This window comes from Anopheles gambiae, chromosome 3 (genome assembly GCF_943734735.2).
Source record: "Anopheles gambiae chromosome 3, idAnoGambNW_F1_1, whole genome shotgun sequence".
NCBI lineage: Eukaryota > Metazoa > Arthropoda > Insecta > Diptera > Culicidae > Anopheles > Anopheles gambiae.
In genome coordinates this window covers 64,229,701-64,255,112 of record NC_064602.1, presented here as the reverse complement: position 1 = coordinate 64,255,112, position 25,412 = coordinate 64,229,701, and the positions used below count along the sequence as shown (strand labels likewise).

Genomic DNA, 25,412 nt, shown 5'->3' with positions numbered 1-25,412 from the left:
TTCAGGTCGAACGAGAAAGCATGTTAAATTTATTCGATGGGTAAACTATCGATAGGCTTCTTTTTCAAAGTTAAATATTTGTTGTAACATAAAATATCATCACAATATTCAATACAAATAAAAAAATTGTTGGTTTTGTTGTTTTACGTGCTTCGCTTTGAAACCCATCATGGCTCGGGAAAGCATCGAATGATACAACCTGGCGATTTGTGTTCGATCTAGTGTCATAACAACAGCAAATCTTGCAATCCAGTTTTGTTTTTCTGTAATTTTCTCTCGCGATGGCTAGCAGTGTACCACTGTTGCGAAATACACTGCAAAAAGGAAAATTTGCTCCACTAATTGTAAGTATTCGATAAACAGAGCCGCAAAATCATAGCCGAAATAGTCAAAGAGAATTGAAAAAAACGCAACAAAGTGACGATTATGAAACAGTTTCATCGCGTGTAATAACATACGGTCCTCCTTCCGTTCCGTCCTTCAAGATCCCGCAGCAATGTAAACACAGTGCGGCCAGTGCCAGCAACCAGCTGGAGAAAATTCGCGAGCGACTGGAGAGTGGACCCAACTTCCAGGACTTTGTGCAACATCCGGACTACAACAAGGAGGACTGGACCGCCTACGAAGGGAAGCTGCGCCGCGAGAAGGGCGAAAATGATCGGCTACGTTTGCCACCCTGGCTCAAGACGAAGATACCGATGGGTAAAGACTTCACCCGCATTAAGGAGCAGCTGCGGGAGCTAAAGCTTGCGACGGTGTGCGAGGAAGCAAAATGTCCCAACATCGGAGAATGCTGGGGTGGTGGCGAACATGGTACCCAGACGGCTACTATAATGGTAAGTGATGGAATGTTTTCTTTTGCTTGCTGATAAGGAGCGATCCATCTTAGGCGCCCTGCGTTATCAATAATTCTGGACGTACGTACGTACGGACGGATGAAAGTGAATCTTAAATTTACTGTTCTTGCTAGCAACAGGGCTTTTAAAGCGATGTGCTTTTTAATGTGTTTTAGCTCATGGGTGACACGTGCACCCGGGGATGTCGCTTTTGTAGCGTAAAAACGGCACGGGCACCACCTCCACTGGATCCGGCGGAGCCGATGAATACGGCGACGGCCATCGCATCGTGGGGCTTGGACTATATCGTACTCACATCAGTCGATCGCGATGATCTGCCGGACGGAGGCTCGAACCACATTGCAGCGACGATCAAAGAAATTAAGAAACAGTAAGCAATAAGACGATAAAATTAAATTCTTTAAATTGAACATTGAAATTTTCATGTTTTTTGCGTTTCTTTTTTGTTTTAGGAATCCTCGCATTTTCGTCGAATGTCTAGCGCCAGACTTCCGTGGGGATCTGCAGTGCATCGAAACGGTCGCAATGTCCGGGCTGGACGTGTACGCGCACAACATCGAAACGGTGGAAGCGCTGACCCCGTTTGTGCGCGACCGCCGGGCGCGCTACCGCCAAAGTCTGGAGTGTTTGGCTAGCGTAAAACGGTTCAACCCGAATCTCATGACCAAATCTTCTATCATGCTTGGATTGGGTGAAACGGACGAGCAGGTTGAACAGACGCTTAAAGGTCGGTTAATACACAACGTGTCCGGTTGTTTCCATCTTCATGTGCAATATTTTTCATCCCTCCTCTAGATCTACGTTCCGTCGGTGTCGATTGTCTTACGCTTGGTCAGTACATGCAGCCCACCAAACGGCATCTGAAGGTGATTGAGTACGTTACGCCGGAAAAGTTCAAACACTGGGAGGAGCGAGGCAATGAGCTCGGGTTCCTGTACACGGCCAGCGGTCCGCTGGTACGCAGCTCATACAAGGCAGGCGAGTTCTTCATCACTAGCATCCTGCGCAACCGGGCTAAGGAAGAGGAGGCAGCAAGAAGCGCGAACAAGGCAGGTACCGAATCGGCACAAGATTCAAAACATTCGTAAACCTTTTCGAGGGTTCGAAATAAAACCACAACATGAAATTGTTATGCTTTGCAAGCCTGTATAGTGTAATAAATGTTACTCTTTGTTGGTAAGGACTTAAATGACTTGTGTTTTTTTTTTTCAAAAGGCTTCACTACTCTGAATGCTGCCTTCGAGATTGTTTGCCTTGCACTATCCCAATAGCACACCTTTAGGGCAGCACCGAGTCGCAAAACTCCTTCAAAAAGGTACGATGATGCGTTTGCGCATGACCGCCCCCACGTTCGTATCCACGTCGCACGCCGTTGCGTGTGGGTGCGAGAAGGTAAGGAACGGTCCAAAAAATCGAACAAGTTGCCACTCACCGTGCCAGACTACGCTGAGTGTGTTGGGTTAGATCCAAACAGACTTTAAAGGTGGCCAGCAGCACGAACGCGTCCTGCTCCGTACTGCTACCTTCTCGGTAGGAGGTCCAAAAGTGGGCGAAGGGCAAGTTTCCAGCTGCTCGCAGGGAGGAGTCGTAAGAGATTGTTGCGGAGTGCAAGCGAGCCGTGTGTGTTAGTTATTTATCGACAATCTGTACCTTTTGCTAGCAGTGTATCTACAGCAAGCATCACATCGCGCTAATCATTTTCACAGGTACGCATATGCATTTCTGCCCTCAACAAGTGATAACATACCGAAGGGGATGCAAAAAATACCCCATTACTTATCACGTTCAGTGACTTTTAGTAAATGTATTGTGAAGTGTTGCGTTTTGTTCAATTGAAATTTGCTAAAAAAAAGCATGATATAGGATGTAGTAGTAAAATAAACGAAAACATGTTGCTTTACCCTTTCGTCCCATTTCGTTCCATATGGCAGGATTTTGCGGCTCGCAACCGGATACGGTGCACTGGGTGGGTGGCTTCGGGTGAAATTTGAATCGTAATTTGGCAAACCCTTTTGGCTGACGGACGTGACACGATGCCCAGCGCCAGAAGAATGATCCTGGGGCACGTCATGTCCGGTCTCTGCACCAAGATGAACCGCACCAAGCAGCTTCCGGCGGATCTGATGGAAACTCCGCTGAATAGATGTTTAAACACATTCGACATCACGCTGCTGGGTAAGCAAAATTTAGCGTTTTAAGTAAAATTTCCGCTTTTCAGGTGATTTCGCATCGAAAAGGGGGGAGGACAAAAGCGCACGAAAGGATAATTAGGTTCGAACAATGTTATTGCGTTGGTTCACACATAAGCACACACACACACACTAACACACTTGCACACATGTACACTCCACACTAACAAACATTCCAGCACACTATTGAGAGGAGAGAAAGAGAGAAAAAAAGGACGACGTACAAACATCCTGCGTTACGTCAAAGTAAACAGGTGGTAGTTGTGTTTGTTTACATCCTCTTTTTGTTTACCAGAATTGTTCTGTAGACTATTTTTGCATTTGTCTGCCTCCATTTTTAGCTTCTTTTTAATTTGTTTTTCCTGTATCATGTTGGAGAGAGTGTCTTTTTTTAGTTTAAAAAAAAAGCAGCTAAAAGGCATATCAAGTAAAATCGCAACCTGACCTCGCCCTTAGGATATGGGGGAAATAATAGTAATCAGTTAGTATTTAATTTATTGGTCACGTCTGGAATCAGGATTTAGGATTGGAGTATGAGTGGAAGATATGTTTCAGGTGAAAAAATCAAAAACATATGGAAGCAATATCCTTTAAGGAAAGTATCAAAATCAAACAATACACACTGACACTGGTAATATACAAATAGGCCTTTTATAGGTTATTTGTAAAATATCCTAACAAAATTCAAATAACCCAAATAAAACTATAGTAAATGAAAGGGGGATTCCTCTTCGAAAGAGATCCGAGCTACTCGCCGCTCTTTCCGCTCCCAGCACATCTACCATATGGCTGCTTGGATGTTTAATTAAACTTTCCAAAAAATTTAACGTTTTTATCTCTCTTCTCTATGCCATTACACTTTCATTGTAGGTATCGGTCATATGGTCGGCGCTGGAATCTATGTGCTCACCGGAACCGTGGCACGCGAGATGGCCGGTCCAGCGATCGTGCTTTCGTTTATCCTGGCCGGGCTGGTGTCGCTGCTGGCCGCCCTGTGCTATGCGGAATTTGGAACCCGCGTCCCGAAGGCTGGCTCGGCCTACGTCTACACGTACGTTTCTATTGGCGAGTTTTGGGCGTTCGTCATCGGCTGGAATATAATCCTGGAGCATATGCTGGGGGCTGCCTCGGTGGCCCGTGCCTGGAGCGGGTACGTTGACTCGATGCTGGGCAACATCGTCGCCAACATCACGATGGAAATTACGGGCGAGATGCACGAGCAGCTGCTGGCCAAGTATCCCGACTTTCTAGCGTTCTTCGTGTGCATCAGCTATGCGGTCGCGCTGGCGGCCGGCGTTAAGGCAACGGCCATGATAAACAGCATCCTGACGACGGTCAATGTGGTCGTGATGGCGCTGGTTGTGGTGTTGGGCTTCTGGTATGCGTCGCCCGACAACTGGTCACTACCAGAGCAGGGCTTCATGCCGTATGGGTTCGGCGGTGTGCTAGCCGGTGCGGCCACCTGTTTCTACGCGTTCGTGGGATTCGACAGTATCGCAACGTCCGGTGAGGAGGCGAAAAACCCGAGCTTTTCCATACCGCTCGCCACCATCCTGTCGCTGTGCGTGGTGACGGTCGGGTACGTGCTGGTCAGTGCGGCCCTAACGCTGATGATTCCCTACAACGAAATTAACCCGGCGGCAGCGCTGCCGGATGCGTTCGGTATGCGCGGCATCACGTGGGCCAAGTATGCGATCTCCACTGGAGCCATCTGCGGTATGACGACGACGCTGCTTGGATCGCTCTTTGCGCTGCCCCGCTGCCTGTACGCGATGGCAAGCGATGGATTGCTGTTTTCCTGCTTCGGCAAGGTGAATACGAAGACGCAGGTACCGCTGCTGAATCTCGCCCTGTCTGGTATCTGTAGTGCACTGTTGGCGCTGCTGTTCGATCTGGAAAAGCTGGTAGAGTTTATGTCGATCGGTACGCTGCTGGCCTACACGATTGTGTCGGCTAGTGTTATCGTACTGCGCTACCGGCCGATATCGGTAGAGGAAACCGTTCACCTTGCGCCCGATACACCCGGCACGGATGAGGAAGACGGTGGGCCGACACTGCCTGGTAGCGGGGCACCGGGTGCCCCAGGTGGTGGCATTGATTCTTCGTCCCAGTCCAGTACCATCGATCCATCGTCGCCAACGAGTGAGATGATCGAGATTGCTCTGGCCGGACGGTTAAGGCCCCAGTTTCGCTGGTTAGAGCCCGTGCTGGGTCGTTGTGAACCGGGCGTGGCCTGTTCCGGTGCGGTGTTAATGTTCTGTGTGCTAAGCGTAGCGGTTTGCTTCCAGCTGGAGAACTCCTGGGATGAGCTGTACAACGGAACCTGGTGGGCATTAGGCCTTTATGGTTTTCTCCTTTTCTGTCTCGTTGCATGTAAGTTGGGGACTGCATACAGGGGCGTAAAAGGAGCTACAGATGTTTAACAGTTTTTTTGTTGTTTTTGCTCTCGCTTAGGTGTTGTTGTAATTTCGGCTCATCATCAGAATACTCGCGGATTGCAGTTCAAGGTACCGTTCGTACCGTACATCCCAGCATTGAGCATCTTCTGCAACATCGAGCTGATGGTGCATCTGAGCTTCCTGACCTGGTTGCGCTTTTTCATCTGGCTGTCCATCGGTATGCTGGTGTACTTCTTGTACGGTATCCATAACAGCAAGGAGGGTGAGCTCGGCACGTCCTACTCTATGCTGATGTCTACCAGCGAAGCGATCCGTGGCTGGGGCTCCACCAGCACGGCCCTCGGCGGTGGCACTAAGGTAACGGTTACTAAGATAATCAAGGGCAGAATTAGTCGAAAGACGGCCGGCGACAGGCAGGCGATCGTGGATGATGACGATGATGAAGATTCTTAAATAAGAATCCGACAGAATCCAGTTCCTTTCTTCCTCCATTCCTTCGCCCCTGTTGCACTGCATGTGGCATGTGTTGAGGATAAGTTTCAATTATCTGAGCAGTGAGTCACTTCTATCCGAAGATGAAGATGAGAGTCATGCATTGTGTTATGGGTATTTCCGTTGATTTTTATATTTATTCCGAGCCCCGCAGCCAAACGACAGGGACGGAACATTCGTATTGAAGGCTATCAACCTAACAAAAAAAAAAACGGTCCAAATCGCAAGTACACTGTCAAATATAGGGATATCATCAGTGCAGAACTTATAGGTACAGGTTTGTTAACATTTTTAGAACGAAGCTATCTACCAAAGAGTCTATTTCTCCTCCGATTTGTCCCCAGAGTAAAGGAACGCCACACCTTTGTACTATAGAGCTCTATTGTTGCGTATTATTTAATATATTCACTTTGTACACCGGTCTACCAAGCTCTGTGGATTGAGACGAAGCGATGTTTAACAGTAAATATTCTACGAAATGGGTTCCAACCTATTTCCTATTTGCACAGTATTAGATATTATGCTACTAACAGATTGCCTTAGGAAACAAACAAATGTGTCTGCGTAAAATAAGTGTAACGCGCTGTGTTTTTTGTTGCGCTAGCCGTGGGAGTTTGGTTAATTCGTTTCCTCTACGATAGTTTAAAATTTTCTTCCAGAAAGTTTAACAGAAAAACTAAGGGACAGGAATGAAACGGTAATGCCTAACATGAAGTTATCTGCAGGATTTTTTTTTGTGAAAACATTATTTTTCTACCTCGAGAAAAAAAAATCAACAGCACAAACGATTGTAAAGCCTTTCTAGTTCCTTTACTACTTAACCTACCATGGCGTTATCTATGATACACTTCAACCACCGAATTTTGTACGCTTTAGCTACCTACGTGTTTGAAAAACGAAAGACACAAACTTTAAAACGGGTAATTTCAAAACCATAACCATTCCACTAGTTTCTCCTCATCATCATCGCTCAGCTGTGTAAGAGCAAAACATAAAATAACCATTGCAAAGGCTTTCGATGGAGTTGCCTTTTGGGTTTCGTTGTTTTCCTTCATTTTGGCCGATGAACCGTTAGAGTATAAAAAATACCACTTACAATACAAGTACTATACCGCTGGTACACGATTTAGTAACGCAAGCCGTAATCGGCAGTATGTATATTTATAACTGAACAACATCTAAAGTAGAAATCAATGCACAGTCAATGAAGAGTACATATTCATATATACCTTATTCGGTAGAAAATTCGATAAGATAAATCACCAAACCGTCGTTAATGGGATATTTAACCACATGCAGGTAGATGCAATAGCCACATGGAACTTGAAAAGCACAAATGCGATTATGATATCCGTATCACAATACAACAAGGAAACCATTATACACCCAAAAGGAAGTAGATACTACTACACTGTGTACTAATTGGCCATAATGTTTTATGTAGTAGCGTTATGCTCTCATATGACACATATACAGTGGCGGTCACCCTATATCGGACACCCATTTTTTATTCAGGATTACTAAGTTTGCAGCTTCCTGGACAATTCTTAAAAGCATGTATCGGAATACTGCCTTCACATATCAGTGAGGACGGTATTTGGTAATACTCAGGTACAAAATCATGCCTTAGGTTATTTAATACGCACATAAAGCACCAATACAGCCTATTGTTTAAGGCTACTGACAATTAACTTTAGTTATAATTATAGAAAAAATATATTTAATATTGCTTAGATTCGTAGCCATTTTATCTACGAAATCGACGGTCGAATTTTGAGTTAACTTTATAAATAAAAAAAATAATAACTTTCTGTATGATTTCGCTAGATTGTATACAATATTGGCCTGATTTTGTGCAGCAGCATAGCTAAAAAGTATTCTCATAAATGTATGAAGACAATATTCCGAGATACATGATTTAAAGAACTGACCAAAGAGTCTCGAAGTCAGAGAAGATGGGTTAAAATATAAGGTGTCCGACTTTAGCCTGCCATCACTGTAATATACTAAGATCAATTAGTAGCGGCGACTACATTTCATTTCTTGGTATTGGTTAAACCAGGTTTTATTTAATCTAGGGTTTTTTCTCTTAAAACATATTCATTACAACGTGTAAGGAAGCTGCTACAGAACTTATAATGGATAACTGTATGGAACAAACATGAAATAAATAATCATACAAACCACCATAAGAACAATAAAGTATACACACATATGACGAATTTAACTATATACTTTCCGTTTTGTAAATTGTTTTGCTTAAATTGATATTCTAACATAACCAATGTGCATAATCGTGAAAGTACGAAATGCATCGAAAATGGGATTCTAAGACATTTTACTAAGTGTAAGTCATCTCATCGATTGAATAGTTTAACATATGATATGTAAAGTTTTCTTCAATAATTTTTTTTCCATAATAATGATTGTTATGGCATACGGACCTTCAATTCGATTACACCTTACCTTAGATCAGGACCGAGCACCACTTGTTTATTAACTTCATTGCGAGCTGCAACACCATGATTGTCCATAATTGAGTTGTCCGTTGCATTTCAATTGTATGTTTGTTAGATTACTTGTTTTAATACAGGTAGCGAAAGCTAACAGGTCGTCCAGATTTAAAATCAATTAAATTCAAGTTCTCCAGCAATCCAGATTTCAACGGTATTTTCAAAATCAACCACAGTAGAGGTAGTAAATCCAAATTGCTGATCAATCCAAAATTATTATTTTAATAGAATTTTGGTGTAAAAATTAGTGCAACAATTATTATCATCAAAGAATGATTCATTGCCAATCGTAAAGGTCGTTGAAAATGATTGAACATTATTTTTTCTATTAAACTTGTACTTTTTCGAATTTTGATTCATTTAGTCAAGTTCAATCAGACGAAAAAGAGTATTATTAAATTTAAGAATGAACAAGTTTTTGTCATAATAGACAGAAATGTAAAATGTTTATTTATTTTTTATTTTGTGAGCAATTTGAATGTTTTAAAATCACATCTCATTGCGCAAATTTTGGCCAAAGTTTAGGGAGTGGAATAACCCAATGTGCAAAAAACAGTAGAGCACACCCTTACCTTGAAGAAAACGCAAATAAACAAACAATCAAATGTCAGCTGGCTATTTGTTGCGCTTGGAACTGTTCTCGATTGGCGCTTGCTAAAACTATAGCAAAAATGCTTGCCGGTGGTAATGGCGATCCGAATCCAAACGCATCCTGGCTCGATTCCCGTGGTTTGTGGCTTGCATACGTGCTAGGCATCACCATCTTCCACATTGTTCTGCTGGCCATACCGTTTGTGCAGATCCCGTACGCGTGGACAATTACGAACATCGCACACAATCTGGTAAGTGCGTTTGGTATGGAACAGAGTGCGTGGACAGGCTAAACTATTTTCTCTTGAAAAACTGATTTACAGGCCCATTTGTACTTCCTGCATTGCATAAAGGGCGCCCCATGGATGAGCATCGATGCGGGTGAGAATCGCAAGTACACGCACTGGGAGCAGATCAACAGTGGCGAACAGTTAACGACGACGAGAAAATTCCTGACCGCAGCTCCAATCGTTTTGTAAGCTTCCATTCAAGTTAGCTACTTTTGATGCAAAGTTTCTGTTAAAAAGAACCGGCTCTATTGTCAATCCTATTGCAGGTTCCTGCTGACGTGTCTTTACACGCGCAACGATATCGATCATTTTATTGTCAACTTTATTTCGCTCGTCGTGGTACTCGTACCGAAGTTGCCCCAATTCCATGGCGTACGCCTGTTTGGTATAAACAAATACTAAAAAGGGTTGGTAAGTGAATTCATTTCATGGTCCTAAACGATTCCGTAATTGTAAAAATTCTGTACATTTTTCAAAACCATGAATTCTGGATGTAGGTACAGAAACGGCAATCATCGGACTGTAAATTGAACGATATTTTTCTCATTGTGAACAAAAAAGACTATAGAGTATAGTGACTACATGAAATGGATATCGAATACGAGTTTACTCGTTAAATTACGCATAACAAACATAATGTTGATGTAAACTGAATCTTTGTTTTACTTTCTGAAACAACTCTCATGGGCTATATTAAATGTGCTGTGTAATGTATAAAATAAAGTAAAAATATTTTTAAGACAAACATACACACTATAAAGCCGAATTGTATTTCACATGTGTATAGAATGTTTATGGATTAAAATGATTGCCTTTAAAGTTCTCCATGTCCTACATCAACCGAACATTTTTGTTTTTGTTTTTGTAAATTAATAGAGAGAAAGAGAGTGAAACAAAGTGTCACAGGCGAAGATGTTGCGTTGCATTCGAGAAATCCTATTTTGCAACATAACGCTCCTTGCACGTGCGGAACAAAGGCAAGTCTTCGGATCATCATGGTGTACTTTGTTGTGCCCAAACGTGTTCGCTCTTCCTACCATGCTAATCGCAGTAGGATACAGTCTCAAATCTACTCTCCTTTTTTAAATCAGTTCGCTTTCTCTCTCTCTCTCTATTTATATATCTCCCATTTGCAACGTTTCTCTCATTAAAAGTATTTCTCTTTTCTTCTCTTTGTCTGCCACATACGCAAATCTTACATATGGTTAAATTAGAAGCGAAACCCATTCCGTTTTAGGTCAGTTTCCGAAAGAAAAAAAAAACCCAGTCGAAAAAAAACTAATGCTCCACCAAGGACGAGCCCTCTTGGACTTAAATGGAGTACAATTTTGTATGTGTTTGACAAAATAAAAACTGTGGCTCACTTTTTGGACGATTCAGGCTATACGCACCATCAACATGTTTGAATTCGCTTATCGCGTTGGTGAAAAATCACCGATCGAATCGGGTTCTCTCGAAAAAGTTTTGTAATGACATTGACCAGAGAAACGTCGTGCGTCGCAGTTCGTTGACCCCCCGTGTACTGGCTGCTGGCGAAATACCGAGCGAACCAGGGGAGAGCGGGAACAGACAGAAGAAGTTAAATAAGGGCATTGTGCTGTGCCGTGCTCCGCGGTATCCGTTCCCTTAACACCCCAAAAAATAAAACGCCTCGATGGGTGGGTGGGTGGGTGTTGCGCACGCACACAATCCCACGAAAGTAACGGACGGAGCTCTATAGCCGCATGCCGTTGGGGAATGTGGCGGGAAAGCTCACACGCAAAACGCTACCGCACCTGACTGTGCGGTTAGCGCAAGGGATTTTCGAGCTGGTCGGTTTGGTTGTTGTGGTAGGCAACGATCGACCATTCAACCAAAGGGGCCAAAGGAGGGGGGGTAGTAGTTGCAACAGTAGCGGCGCTCTCGACACAACATCAAATCCGCTGGCAGGAACGCGCAAGGGGTTGGACTTTATCAATTTATCCAGCCATGCCATCCAGACAGGCGTAAGAAGGGGATGGAGTTGGTGGTTGAAGGAACATGAAGGGATGGTAGATTGGGGTACAGCGGAGCAAAAAGTGTGCGTGACGCGTGATCTTCCTTGCTTGGCGGTGTCATCGAAGCCGTACGCATGAGAAACGTAACGCATGGGAAATGCTTTGCATTGAGAAGGATAATTTCGATGGTTGGCCTCGTCGTATCGAACATTTCCTTGCAAGATGGCGTCAAGTGTGGGGAAAAATTAGTGGTTGATTAATGTTTAACCATTTCGAAATATGAATGTTTCTAGCAGGTGTTAAGCGTGATTAAAAATGTAAAAGAGAAACAGGAAAATTGTCAATGATTTTGTTAAAAATATGTCCTTGCAGTTTTTTTGGTATTCTAGTGAGCGTCACTTTTGATTGTAAAAATTGATTGTTAATGTACATCTAACATTGTTTTTAATTGTTTTCTTCTAAATTTGCAAATATTAAGTGCGATTACAAGAGATGTTGGGTGATTTTATCCGGATGCTACACCGGAACTTAAATGTAAAATTTAAACTGCACAGTGTCATTCCCGTGTCATTATGCCCAACCAACCGTTTCGACTACACCCCATTGGTTGGGGAAGCTAGACGGCCGTACAGTGGAACTTCCTAACAGCTGCACGTGCCGTTTCGTCATTTGATTATAGTATTTTCCGCCAAAGTCGCCACCATCGGCGATACAGTTTCTGTAGCCCGCTCTCGTGCAACAACGCGCCACGGTCGGTTCAGTGGCTCTCCGGAATGTCCTTCTGGTGTCCCGAGAGTGGTGAGGATTTTCGCTTTCGGGCCAGCGACACGGGTACGCCACTCTCAGTCATTCGAAAGCATTGGCGCAAGTCAGTAATATCGGCGTATTTGTCCGCAGACACTACCGCGGTACTCTTACTACCCTAGACAGGTACTATACTGTAGGGAAAGTGTGAAAGTAAAGTATATGGCCGGTTGAAAGCATTTCCCGTATTGCAGTTGTCTGTGTTGCGTTTTTCCCCGGTAGCATTTCCTTCAGTCGTTGGTGAAAAGTTGGGAGAAAAAAACAAAATCTTCTCAGCCTTTCATTCCTTTTCCACTGGTGGAGACGCTTGGTGGCTCTATCTATGAGTGTGTGTGTGCGTGTGTGTATGTGCAACGATGCGGACCCTATGCTCGTACCATCATTTATAATGTACGTTTAGTGTTAGTGAAATCCGTTCTAATCCTTTTAACCCGGAAAGGGGTCCCACTGGGAAATACACGACCGACAAAGTACGGGAAGTTCGCTCGGAACTGGGCAAAAGGTGACGGAATGGAAACCGAACATCAAAGCTGTGTCCGTGTATTCACCATATCAGCAGCGATTGCAAGTGGACTTTTTTGCCTCTTTTCTTGAAATCGAAAAAGGATGGAAAATCATTTATTTGCGTGGAAGGGGGAGGAGCTGCGTGTGTGTGTGTGCGGAGTTATGAAATAATGTCTCGCAAGAAGCATAAAAACCCTTTTCGCTACCAGCCTCGTTTTCTGTCGATACTGAATTCTTCTTTTTCGTTCGTCTTCCGTCAATTCTTCACCATAATTTTGGCTCTCTTTGGGAAAAGCGAGTTTTCCTTTGCTCTCAGCGTACAAGTCGGTCGGTCGGGGTGAGTATGCTTTCTGCCGGACTAAGGGAGGAGGATTTTCACGCTCTCTCTCTCTCTGACTCTCACGGCTCTCCCTCTCTCATGCAACGTGCGCTGTGTTACAGGACAAGGATAAAGATTATATTTTCCGTGCAACGCGGTAGCCATATGATGAACATGTGAAATGTGTATGCGTATGTGAGTGTGTGTATGTGTGTTTTTTTATATTTCGCTGAGAAAGCAATGACATTTGTAGCACTCCATGGTGAGTGCGTTCAGTATACACACAGCATACAACAGCTCGGTATGTGCAATAATACTACCATGGTACGGTGCCCTTTTCGCGACTAAGAAGCAAAAAAAAAACGTTTTTCAGTAGTGTGGTGTAAAAAATGGAATGGAAAGAACAAGTGTACGTGTGGTTAAACGGTTTGCCTAATTGTTACACCGCACTGAACTAACAATCCTCCCGTTTCTAATGGGCCTCCTACGGGATGGCAAGACTCGATCAAAATTTGTATAGAGTATCGATTTAATCGCCACATTGTGTTTGTTCATGTCTTTTCTGCAGCAAAGTGGGAGGGAGCAGCAAACTGCCCTCTACTCCTTCACCTCCACTATAAGCAGTTCTGCAAGTGCATTCAAACCGAAGCGGTACATACAAACCAGTGCAAACAATTTGCCTCAACGTTTTTCCCCCATTCTTCGTCCTGTTCCTTATGACACAGTGGTTCCGTTTGTTCAATACCGAACGGGTTGCTGGTGGGTCAGCATGCAAAACAGATCGGATGAAGCTCTCTCTAGGATAAATTTTGCATCCCGTTGCGAACAGTGCGCGCACTTGAGCGGCAAGAGCCTATGTCGCTTCGTGACATTGAATGTATAATTAAAATCAGTATCGTATCGATTTTTCCCACTGGTCCAGCATTGCTGCAGCCCTAGTTTGGCGTAATTGCATGCGGATATATTGTCCAGCCTTGTTGCAAAAATGTACAACAAGAAGAAAAAAATGTTAGAGCTGCTGTTAGATTTTCATATAAAAAAGCCAGAAAATCGTACATTCATCGATTAACATGCTTTGGTATGGTTTTTATCGTAATGGCGCTGACTGTATTTATCTTGTCCCAAAGTCATAAGGCTAATGGTATCGTTTGATGCATTAACCTCAAGATCATTAACCTTATTGGCGTGATCATCGCATGCGGATACAGTTCGTCCGCAGGACCAATTTTTTCTTGTCTGAAAGCGGATGGAGACTCCTGGTACGTTTCAAAACGGGCGCCGTACACTGCGCTCCTAGCTGCTTATTAATCAATGTAGAGTACCATTGTTGCTGCAGAAGTACGTTTTCCATCATCCAAACGGATTGATGTTTTAAAAAGTTGAAAAAACAAATTAATAGTGGATATCCTTGGTGATATGGAGAAAATTTTGAATATTTTTCCTTTTCTCTGAGATGAAATGAAAGAGTCCAATAAAGGGCGAGAGCTACAGAGCGAGAGGGAAATAGGCAGCAAGAGCAAGAGAGTGCGTAACAAAGAAATGCACGAAAGAAGAGCGAACGATTAATCTCTTGCGTGCGAGAAACACACATTCGCTCGCTCTCTCTCGCTCGCTCTTTGTTCTCTTCCTATCATTCTCTCCCATTCTATGCCCTTTGCTGGCGTATTCGCTCTCATAATTGCGCTTGACAGTTGTGACTTTTCTTGGTCGAAAATTTACCATCGTCCGTCAAAGTGTGTTTGGTCGCAGGAAATAACAGAGTTAGTTCCTTGTGCGATATGCAGTAAATCGTACTTCTTGGGTCCCTAGTGCATACTTATCTGTTCTTTCTGTAACTGTTTGTAGGTGCGCGTGTGAAACGGTGTGGCTGAAAACGGATTAACGCCCGTCAGGTCCGTCTGCAAGAGGAGCAGCAGCAGCAGCAGCAGCAGCAGCAGCAGCAGCAGCAGCAGCAGCAGCAGCAGCGCCCCGTAGCGGGACGTGAGGCTGCGGCAAACCCGCTCGGAACAGGCCTGGTGGTGTAGAGGCGGTGGTAGAGGCGGGAGCTGGACTGCTACCCCGCCGGATCAGCAGCAGTAGCAGCACCAGCAGCAAATTCAGCTGATCGCTATAAATCGGTACGTTGGATGGATGGATAAAAGGGTGAGACAAGTGTTTCAGGGTTAAAGATGTTAGAAAATGGAATTTAAATTCCAAACTTTCAAAGACGTGTCCGTGTGTGTGTGTGTTGGGCGAAAAGTGGAGTTGCTTTTGGGTTTTTTTCTCAAAAGTAAAAAAGTGGAAAAGTTTAGTATAAAACGTAACCGTGCTGCTGTCGTCTGTGGTGGTTGTGCTTCTATCGATAGAGAGAGAGAGAATCAGTGTTAGAAAGAGGATTATCGAGAGAAAAAGGGAGAACGTGAGAGAGCGAGCGAGAGTGGCAAAGAATGGCGAGCGAATAACCTGTCGACGCGGAGGCAGCTGTATCGAAATGTGCGTACAGCTCGGTGCGGTGTATTAGCGTTTGTGCGAACGTGTGTGTTTGTGTGTGTGTGTGCGTGTCGGCTCGCGAAGGTGACTGTCGCCATGCAAGCGCGCTGCTGCTGTAATGCAATGTTGAGAGCATTTGAAATGCTTTGAGTGAAGGAAAAAGCGCGTGAAAAGAAACGACGGTGCAAAGGAGAAACAAAATTATTGTACGTGTGTGCATGTGTGTGTGTGCGTGTGTATTCCACTGTGTGCGTGTCTGCTCTCTGTAACGCGAGCGAGACTGTGTGTAAAAAAAGCGATTCGTTGTCGTCAGCCGTCATCTTGGCAGCAGCAGCAGCAGCAGCAGTAGAGCAAGCAGCCAACATTTTTGACAGTACAAAACTCGGCGCGGTAATTAGTTTGGATCTCGTTACGGCAAAGATTTACGTTCTACGTGCGTTTCTGTGCTACCTATCGAGCTTGTAGGACGTTATTTAAACGGACCAATTGCAGTGATTTTTCAGGTTGGTGTGTAGATTTGGCGTGCCAAGAGCGTGTTGTTTTAGGCAGACGCTTAATAGTATCAAAATGGTGAAGTTTAGTACGATTAGATAAACTCGATTTCAGTACAGAACCGCATACGCACCGGGGCCAGTCAGCATCATTCAAACATCAGCCGGAGCAAGGCGCGTTCTGTTAATGGAAACCATTCTTCCATTCCTAAGGAATGCCAGTGTGCCAAACTCCACACTGCAAAGGAATGTTATTTTCCTTCGCATAGGGAGGCAATAAACCCGACATGCAAAGAAACCGGGCGAGGAAATATGATTTTTGTATAGAAAACACCTCGTGCATGTGATAACGAGTAGGAAAAAGTGCGTGTATCATTAGCGTGAAGTGTCACCGTGGCCAGGGAAAAGACACATCATCATAATAAGCCCTCGACTCGTAGAACTTCATCCTGCTGCATAGAACAAAAAAAAAAAAAAACAATGGTAAAGCAATGAACAGGGAAAATATCTGCTATTGCTGAAAAGTCCACGCTTTCTGATACATTTTTGTTTAAAACCGGTCATCATTAGCAGCTGCCCTCCGCGAAAGCAACATAAGGGCAGTCAAGGTGGCCTTCCACCAGGTGTAAAAAGAGTTCTCGCTCGTTTGAATATCTGTCTTTTTCACCGACAGCGGAGTGTGTGTGTATGTGTGTTTTGGTTACGTGCGTGTACAGTACCTGGCTTTTGGAATACCCCAATAAACACCGTGCACAGGGTGGCATGGATGTGATTTAGCGAACTACTCTGCAGGATGGTCCCCACTTTCTGGGATAGTTGTTGGGGAGTTTGAATCGGATCAAAGTTCACAAGGGTGTAATTAATACACCTAATCTAGTGCATCTTGCAGTCATGCTAATGTCAACTCTATATTGTTCCTGTCATGCTAAACTGATCAATAATAATGTTCTTTCCCCCTTTTTTCATGTTTGTATGCTGTGGCGACGTCTGGCATGGATCAATCTTCCCTCTAATCACTGGTGCTTTTTTCGGATATCACTCGCACACATACACGTACACACGCACATATACACTTTGGTTTTGGTGTAAATATGTCCAATCTGCGGTCATCGATGATCTTTACTGGAATCTTTACTCAACGTACGTTGTATTGCCATTTTGATGGTTTGCAAAGAACAAATTATTACATCTTGTTTCTTGTTTTCGTATGTACACATTTTAGGCTCACAGTGAATACGCCCAGGCAGGTAGCAGGTAACAAGACCGACCGTGGAGAATTACTTTGAATGCTGCAAAATCACATCTTCACTAATGCGTGGCGTTCAGCGTCTAGCAGATGACCAATAGCAACGGAGGAGGAATGTGTTGCGTTGCGCGTTAAAGGGAGCGGCAGATGTAACGACAGTAACTACCGTTTCGGTGCTGCAGGGGATTACGATAAACGGGCAGGTGCAGGAAGGCGCTGTGGATATACGTTGGATGCTGTAAGCCGGGCCGGGTGGACGGTATATGTTGGTGGAGGCCGGCGGAGGCGTAGGATCGGACGGAACCGCGCGAACGGTCCGGTAAACCAAGCGGTTCAGCACCACCATTGTCACGCACAAGGCAGGTCAGGTCAGCAGAATAACTCACCACAACGATTGACGCCGCAGCAGGACGATTTTTGTTCGTATTAGATTTATAGCAAACTTTGCCGCAGTTAGCTTGCTTTCGTAACCGTCGGACAAGCGGGCTTGGGGCTGCGATCACCGAAGAGGGGTGGTGGCAGTAGTAGTAGTAGCAGCAGCAGCAGTAGTAGTAGCACCAGCGCTACTACTAGTACACAGGGGCCTTATCCCTGTCACTTTTCTTGTTTTACCGGTTCCAAAGCGGCTTAGAAAATAAACTTTAATCTGACTCTCGGTTGGTTCGGTGGCACCTCGGAAATGTCCGACACTGGTAGTGGACACGACGGAGGCGCCCAAAAGGACTATTCACAAAAGATGGACGGCGGAGGCGTGCTGGGCGGGGGCGGCAGCGGCGACTTCGACTCGGGCCAGCAGAGCCAGCAGACGGAGCAGGAGCTGGCTACGAAGATGCTGCAGATCCAGTCGAAGCGCTTCTACCTGGATGTGAAGCAGAATCGCCGCGGCCGGTTCATCAAGGTGGCCGAGATCGGTGCGGACGGGCGGCGCAGCCAGATCTTTTTGGCCCTGTCGACCGCGGCCGAGTTCCGGGACCATCTGTCGACGTTCAGCGACTATTACGCGTCGCTCGGCCCGCCCAACCCGGACAATGTGCCCGAGGACGGCAAGCTAAAGTCGGAGATGATGATCAAGGACAACCGGCGGTACTATCTGGACCTGAAGGAGAACGTGCGGGGCCGGTTTCTGCGCGTTTCGCAGACGATCACGCGTGGCGGGCCCCGTTCGCAGATCGCCATTCCGGCTCAGGGTATGATCGAGTTCCGCGACGCGCTGACCGACCTGCTCGAGGAGTTCGGCACGAACGATGGTGGTTACAAGGGCGAGCTGCCCGAGGGTCGCCATATGCGGGTCGATAACAAAAATTTCTACTTCGACATCGGGCAGAATAGCCGGGGAATATATATGCGGGTGTCGGAGGTGAAAAGCAACTTCCGCACCGCGATCACGGTGCCGGAAAAGTGCTGGTCACGGTTCCGCGACATCCTCACCGATTACTGTGACAAAATGAAGAAAACGTCCGAGTCAACTACTTCTTCAATCACTGCCGATAATACTTTACAAAAGCAAACATCAAATAATATGTAAAATTTTGAGTTAATGAAGCGAAAACCAACAACAAAATGAACAAACAAGCAAAGATAAGCGAAGAACTAGTAGCAAGCAACCCCAACAAGCAAACAAGCAAAAACATATACAGCAAGCCCAGATTCAAACTATATGAAAAAGCATAGCAGAAAGATACAGTTCAGAGATAGAAAAAGAAAGAGGGAGAGCGAGAGAGAAAGAGCGAATAATATAAAGGAAGAAAAAAACAAACAAACAAATAATAATAAAGATTATAATATTAATAAACCGTAGACCCAATAGAAATGAGAGCAGACCATGGAAAGATGAATGAAATTCGAACGAATGAGATGCACCATTACACATCCGTTACATTCACAAAGTGACGAAAATGAGAGAGGGAAGCTGAAGAATGAAACAAAACAGCAACAAAAGCAAACAAATAATTAAAAAAAAGTACAGTTGGGTATAATTAGTGGCTGGGGAGCAAATTCAGTTAAAATCTAGGACAAACGAATTGGTTGGTTGGTAGTTTGAAGCTAAATTGAACATGGTGGTGGTTGCAGGTAGTTTGAGGAAACGTTAAACGGCAGCAACAGTTAATAGCAAAATGCATATTAAGAGAATGGTAACACTTGTAGTGGAAATGGCGAATGATAAAAAAAGATGAAGATGCGCGTAGAACACGATAGAAATTATCGATTTAGCAGGAAAATGCAAGATGCCAGATAGGAAAAGAAAGATAAGCTACACATTTTCTCCCCATTATGTTTCGTTTTCTTGTTCTTAGGCTTTTGTTGTGTAAGATTGTTTATTTTTGCGTCTGTTACTTTATTTAGTTTTTTTTTTTTTAATTTACTTATGTCTCGTGTTATTTACACGTGGGGCAGCGAAAAACTAGACCAGACCAGACATATTAAACAGCAAACGCTCTTTTAAGCGCGAATGAATGGATAGTGGCTGTATATCGTCATCGTCTCATCGTTTGTGAAAGCTTTCTTTTTCTACCTGTGTGGGCTGGATTTGGATTCTGTCCTTTAAGCTAACCAAGCCAAGAACGTCTCAGCTACAGTCTTTAGTAGAAAATGTTGAGGGAGTTTCTCTGTAAAAAAAACTTATCGTGCATAACCGATAATTAGAGTAAAAGGGTAAACCATTTTAAATTCACACAAGCTGAGCTACACAAACACACAAACGACACTGAGGAAAGAGAAAGGTTATAATCACAATTGAAGGGGCGTTAACAAATCTGCGAAACAATACAATCCGTCATTCGCAATGCAAAAGGATCGAATGAACCGAATAAGAAAAAAGAAAAAAAAAACACTGAGAAAGCCACTACGGATAAAATACCCCGAACATTAACAGGGGAGAGACTAAACAGAAAACTCAGATAAAATCTGAATATATATGGATACGTTGACAGCAAGTGGAAAGAAAACTGTTCTAAAAAGTTAAAATAAATTGTTGTGTACTGCTAGTTTACGTTGTATTTGTTTTTTTTCCATTATTGAATACATATACGCTCGAAATTAAAACACAACAAGATACCACAGTAAAAAAGTAATTGCAGTAAATGGAAATGAAATTGGAAGGTACCATTTGTACGGCTATTAGTATCGTATAGGACTCTTTTAACCTTAACAGTGCAACTTTTAGTTGTTTTGTAACATTGAAGATTTCTTATTTTTCATTTACAACAGGCTCTATTTTTAATTTGCAAGTACCGCAATGATTTCAGCCTTGGTGTAATCTGCTAATGAAAAGATAATTTAAGAAGCATTTTAACATTCACTCTTGTTAACGTGTTATACAAATGTCATTTAAGTTCGATTATTAATGAAAAGAGGTTTTCTTACTTATTGGTGGTTTGCTAAGAAAACGATGGTTAAAGAAAAACTTAGACAGAAAATGCAAATTATAACGAAGTCAATATATATTACTGTTAAATGTTTCGTAAAGCAAAAGATCAATAGTGCAGTTGAAACGACGATACAAAGAAACACAGAAGAGAAACTATGAAAGAAAACCCCCTTTTTTGTCACAATTGAAACAATAGATAAAAAGTGACGTTTAAGATGAATCTAAACTGCTGTAAAAAAAACAAGCTGTGTACAACAAGGCATAGAATATAGATTTAAAACTGCAAATATTTTTTGCTTTTGTTAAATTGTGTTTTATGTTTACTCTCTTCATTATCTCGTTTTTATAAATACCTCTATATAAAGGTTCTACCAATTGAAAGCAGTTTTTGCACATCTATTAAAGAGTGTTAAACGAAAGAAGTAATGTTTTGCATAATTTCTACTGTACTGTGTTTTACTGAGCCATTCACCTTTGTTGAACAATTCGCATACCATGCTTAGCCTTATAAATGACAGCCAAGCATTCGTTGTGTGTTCTTGGAAAACCTCGCGCAAAAGCGATGTTGTAAAACAAGTTTTACAGTTGCATGTACTTGTGTGTACGGAAAATGGAGATCTAAGTACAAACTATCATTAATGTAAGTGTTATTATGCGTTTTTAGTTGTTTCAATTACGTTTCACTACGCAGCCTAAAGTTCAAACATTATACACTGTACCTACTGGCAACATTCAACAACACATGCGTTCGGTTGCCTACTTTTTCATTCGGTTTTAACAAACTAATTGGCACCAGTTGCAGTTACATTGAGAAAATGTTATGTTTGAGTCGTCCTGCCAATAAATGACACAACCAAGACCTATTACAACAGCGATCAGAACCTTTGAAGTCGATATGTATAAATAAAAGCGAACCAAGGTGAACAACTACCAACAAAACATTGCAATAAGATTATAATGCAATAACATTGCAACGCATCTCAGAGTCGAAATATGCAAACAAAATAAGAAAGATGGATCTAAAACCAAATTGCTACAATTAAGGAAGTCTTAAACTCTACCGACTTCTATCTATTATGAAATATTGTGAAATTTTATATTCTGTTGTTTCCTTTCAAGTCTATTATAGCGAATAAACTAGAAGAGAATACATAGAAATCAGCTTAAGACATAGGGTGTGAGCAAAATCTGTAAGGCAAGCAGCGAAACACTGTCTGTATGTATGCATGGGATGGAGAATAATTCGTCCGCGCATTCAAAAACTTGCCAGCTACAGAAAGAAGAAAAGAAGAAAACTAAGGGAAAATATAAGACAAAAACAATGAGAAGAACTGGCATTATAGATGAAAAACAAAGAAATGAATAGAAACTAAGGAAGAAAAAGAAATTAAAGAGCAAAAAAAAGAGAACAACATTATATAATTACATTAAGAGAAACTACCATAGGGTAATTATTCGAGGCATTTAATGCGCAAAACGAAAAATATGGTCAATCGAAAAGAGCAGATTATGCTGATAAGTGAAATACGCAAACCTTCACAATGTTGGAAAAAAACATACCTTCGGTTGGAGTTTTAAGCGAGCCTTTAAGCACACTATAACACAATGGTATGAACGAAAACACACACACACACCACACACGTTCCCAAAGAACACACTCTCGAATACAATTAATGGTTAAGAGCAATAGTTCATTTTTCCGAACCGAAACACTGCAGCTGCATTGAAGATAAATAAGATAGGAAAATGAGCCGCACGAAATATCTACCAAGCCGCCACGATAAAATAGAACCGTTTTTTCTCGAATTTATACGACAACTACTACCACTTATCGCATAGTGCGATTTTTAAGCGATCACATTTAAAAGTGTATGCATCTCGAGGATCCGGCAAAGCTGATGGGGGCTCACAGGCACGTTCGATGTGCATAAAGTTGTAAAAAAGAAAAAAAGAAAGATGAAAAGATGATTAAATTACAAACAAACAAACAAACAAACATCAAGCACATGACCTGACACTCATGTACAAGTTTCCGGTGGAGCTCAGTGTCCGCGTGTGTGTGTTTGTGGATATTTTCCTGATTTCGTTTCTTAGTGCTCCCCCATTAACTGTACCACTATGTTAAAGAATTTGATGATATCGATCCAATCGAAGGATGAACTACAGGCGGCGTGTACTGAGAATGCTTGTATGCTTGTATTTTTCTTTCACCTCCAGAAACAACATTCCGTTTCAAACGGACTTCAAAATGTGATCATGCACTCCTGCAGAAGAAAGTGCACCTTTAATTTTCGCCTAAAAACGAAGGCAATGGAAATGTACACCAACTTCAAGCATGCGGGTTTCCAAACACTGGAATATCAGCTAATATCTGATCAGTAGCGTATCCTTTTGTTCCGATTTCGTCCCGTTGTGTAACAGCGAGAGAGTTTCCCAGAAACTCCGCATCCTACATACAGTAGCTTTAATTAAAGGAAGAAAAAGTGGAGATATTATTAGGAAAGCATGGTCATAGACGCAGTGAGAACAATGAAACAGCGAAACACTACAAAAACAAACGTGATCAATCCTTGTGCAACAAGCACAAACTCTCTAGACCATAAATGTGAGACGTTGGAGGCGATATAGAAATAGTGAACAAACAACTTGTAAGCTGATGCTGAAGACATTCGGAGATCAAATCTCCTTCCGCAAATAAAACGCGTATATCGAGGCTATCGAGTGTGTTACCGTTTAGAATAAAGCAACCTCGATCACACTGTGCATGGCTTGCCCCAAATCGATCCATTCGGCCAATCGGCATATCGTCGTGGCGAAAAAAAAACACACACACACAAACAATATCTTGGGAAATTCAATGAGGGGACATGCTGTAGTTTATACGATACGTAAACCTAGAACGACCAAACGTTGTGGCAAAACATCAAACAATGGGCAGTAACGGATAGCCCAAAAACGGTGGCGCAACAAATGAAAAGGTAGAAGAAATTATTGAAAGTAGAACTAACCAGGAAAGTGTAGAAGAAAAACTGTCCCGTACAACATACAAAACGGATAGATGTATTCACAACGCGAAAGCAAGCAGAAAGTGGCAAGTATGTTGAGAAATAAAGCAAGCGAAAGTTTAAGTCAAGAAGCTAAAAAGGAGTAGATGAAAAAAAAGTATAACCAAACGAGAATAAGACAAGAGAAAAGTAAAGATAAAAAACTTATATGTAGCCAGATTTTGTCCCGCAAACTGTAGCAGTGAAAATGTATGAAACAATATATCTATGGAAGAGGATGTGCAATTTTTGAGAAAAGATAACAAAAGAAATTAGCAACACGAGAAAATTGAGTTTCCAACAGAGACATGCACACATTGTTTTGCGCATCCATTTAGATAATACGATTTGGTTGCCAAATGAACGCCTTGGATGGATTTAATTTGCACTATATAAATGTATTCCAGTTCTTATTTTTCACCTTTCTTTTGAAATATTTTGTAGTGTTCTTTTATCTCATTTTTTACTGATAACAACATTTTAACAACACGTAAAAGTACACAGCTTTCCGAATGAGAAACACGGAGACATTCTCAATCATGAAAAAGGCAATAGAAGTTACATGTATGCAAATGAAACACAGACATGAAACAAAAGCGAAGAGTGTACGAGATAAAGAAAGAAGGAAAGAAAGAGAACGTTATATATACTTAAAAGAAATAATAGTGCTACGAACAGACACATCAAAACTGTGACATGCAACATAACTAAGTAAAGCGTATAATAAAGCCACAGCATGACAGAGGACAATTAATATAAATCGTGGTGAAAAGAAGATAAATTACTAGGTAACAATCGTCCCAGAGGGGTTTGCCCAAAATAGCAGAACAGTAATAACAATTGAAAGACAACACAAACAAATAGAGTAACAAACAACAAAGCTAAACCATACAAAACAATTTAAAGAAATGAACAGAAAGTATATTTTTAGATGAAGATGAAAAACCGATTTTTCCTTTCCGTTTTCTGCATTTAGCTGACATGCTATTAATAATTCAGAACCATTCTTTGATAGACAAATCAGCGAAAAAGCTATACCACAGTGCATAAGATCAGGGGATATGATCATAGGAGCATAGATGATCGATGGCTAGTATTGTACTGTTTATTAACTTTAACGATGGTGGTCAAATTCAGAACGGTTTAGGTAGATTTGAACAGATCCTGTTTTTTTTCTTAAAAAATTAGTGTTCTATTTAATTGTCGATTTTGTTCGCAAAATAATCTATTTTAAAATACTGTGCAATAATGCACGTGAAGTAATTTCTCTACAACGCTTCTGGCAATGAATTTATTTTTAATGTAAATGTTCTGTATCACCAAAAACAGCGTCACCTTAATAACTTAATGAATTACACTTTCATTTCTTTCACAACATACATCAAACCACTTGTGAGCTAATAGTTGTGTTGTTGTGTGCGTGTTTGAAGAAAATGAAACCGAAACGTTTAGAAAAGTGCACGTGGAAACTAAAAACAAAATTCTAGCCGGCCATCTCATAGCAAATGAACCATCATAGGCAATTGCAAACAAAAGCTGAGTGTAGATGTGTATCGAAACAACATGGAGTGTAAAGGAAATAAAAGCTGAAATTAATCAAAACAAGAGCAAACGAGATTAAAGCGAACGGCACACGAACTGGGAAACCCGAATGAGCAGACTCAACTGCAGGTAATGGTTGCAAGAGCTGCAAACATGGAAAGCAAATGCATAAGGATAGTACCAAGTTGATGAAGGATGGGCATTTGGAAACGAATGTGAAATGAAACGAGATCACACGAACAAAACCAGTGAAGAGAAACATCGGACAAGACACTGCACTAGTAATGGTGGTAACGGTAAAAGGAATAAACAAAAAGTC

The 25,412-nt window shown here is 42.3% G+C and overlaps 4 protein-coding genes across 5 annotated transcripts; all 4 read left to right on the top strand.

Annotated features, from left to right (window-relative positions):
• Window positions 1-187: 187 nt before the first annotated feature.
• LOC1275302 (lipoyl synthase, mitochondrial) lies at window positions 188-2,046 on the top strand. Its single transcript, XM_314540.5, has 5 exons — window positions 188-344; window positions 486-836; window positions 1,013-1,227; window positions 1,310-1,584; window positions 1,653-2,046. The coding sequence occupies exons 1-5, from the start codon at window positions 282-284 to the stop codon at window positions 1,943-1,945; spliced, it is 1,197 nt and encodes a 398-aa protein (XP_314540.5). The 5' UTR covers window positions 188-281; the 3' UTR covers window positions 1,946-2,046.
• Window positions 2,047-2,077: 31 nt separating this feature from the next.
• Window positions 2,078-8,171, top strand: LOC1275301 (cationic amino acid transporter 4). Its single transcript, XM_061659545.1, has 4 exons — window positions 2,078-2,563; window positions 2,789-3,032; window positions 3,917-5,419; window positions 5,501-8,171. The coding sequence occupies exons 2-4, from the start codon at window positions 2,891-2,893 to the stop codon at window positions 5,896-5,898; spliced, it is 2,043 nt and encodes a 680-aa protein (XP_061515529.1). The 5' UTR covers window positions 2,078-2,563; window positions 2,789-2,890; the 3' UTR covers window positions 5,899-8,171.
• An 870-nt stretch (window positions 8,172-9,041) lies between these two features.
• On the top strand, window positions 9,042-15,906 carry LOC1275300 (ORM1-like protein). Of its 2 annotated transcripts, none has more exons than XM_061659589.1 (4): window positions 9,042-9,292; window positions 9,365-9,516; window positions 9,598-9,742; window positions 14,780-15,906. In XM_061659589.1, the coding sequence occupies exons 1-3, from the start codon at window positions 9,122-9,124 to the stop codon at window positions 9,731-9,733; spliced, it is 459 nt and encodes a 152-aa protein (XP_061515573.1). In that variant the 5' UTR covers window positions 9,042-9,121; the 3' UTR covers window positions 9,734-9,742; window positions 14,780-15,906. The 2 variants fall into 2 exon arrangements, with proteins under 2 accessions (XP_061515573.1, XP_558099.4); XM_558099.4 differs by lacking the exon at window positions 14,780-15,906 and adding an exon at window positions 9,829-10,076.
• A 1,905-nt stretch (window positions 15,907-17,811) lies between these two features.
• LOC1275299 (transcriptional activator protein Pur-alpha) lies at window positions 17,812-20,129 on the top strand. Its single transcript, XM_314537.5, has one exon. The coding sequence runs from the start codon at window positions 17,820-17,822 to the stop codon at window positions 18,663-18,665; it is 846 nt and encodes a 281-aa protein (XP_314537.5). The 5' UTR covers window positions 17,812-17,819; the 3' UTR covers window positions 18,666-20,129.
• The last annotated feature ends 5,283 nt before the right edge of the window (window positions 20,130-25,412 follow it).

Bases quoted from the DNA above. Each gene is read 5' to 3' on its own strand.
- LOC1275302 (XM_314540.5), top strand. From the start codon at position 282: ATGGCTAGCAGTGTACCACTGTTGCGAAATACACTGCAAAAAGGAAAA. The intron at 345-485 runs GTAAGTATTCGA...CCGTCCTTCAAG, and splicing joins GAAAATTTGCTCCACTAATT to ATCCCGCAGCAATGTAAACA. The intron at 837-1,012 runs GTAAGTGATGGA...AATGTGTTTTAG, and splicing joins CCCAGACGGCTACTATAATG to CTCATGGGTGACACGTGCAC.
- LOC1275299 (XM_314537.5), top strand. From the start codon at position 17,820: ATGTCCGACACTGGTAGTGGACACGACGGAGGCGCCCAAAAGGACTAT.
- LOC1275301 (XM_061659545.1), top strand. From the start codon at position 2,891: ATGCCCAGCGCCAGAAGAATGATCCTGGGGCACGTCATGTCCGGTCTC. The intron at 3,033-3,916 runs GTAAGCAAAATT...CTTTCATTGTAG, and splicing joins ATTCGACATCACGCTGCTGG to GTATCGGTCATATGGTCGGC. The intron at 5,420-5,500 runs GTAAGTTGGGGA...GCTCTCGCTTAG, and splicing joins CCTTTTCTGTCTCGTTGCAT to GTGTTGTTGTAATTTCGGCT.
- LOC1275300 (XM_061659589.1), top strand. From the start codon at position 9,122: ATGCTTGCCGGTGGTAATGGCGATCCGAATCCAAACGCATCCTGGCTC. The intron at 9,293-9,364 runs GTAAGTGCGTTT...ACTGATTTACAG, and splicing joins CGAACATCGCACACAATCTG to GCCCATTTGTACTTCCTGCA. The intron at 9,517-9,597 runs GTAAGCTTCCAT...ATCCTATTGCAG, and splicing joins ACCGCAGCTCCAATCGTTTT to GTTCCTGCTGACGTGTCTTT.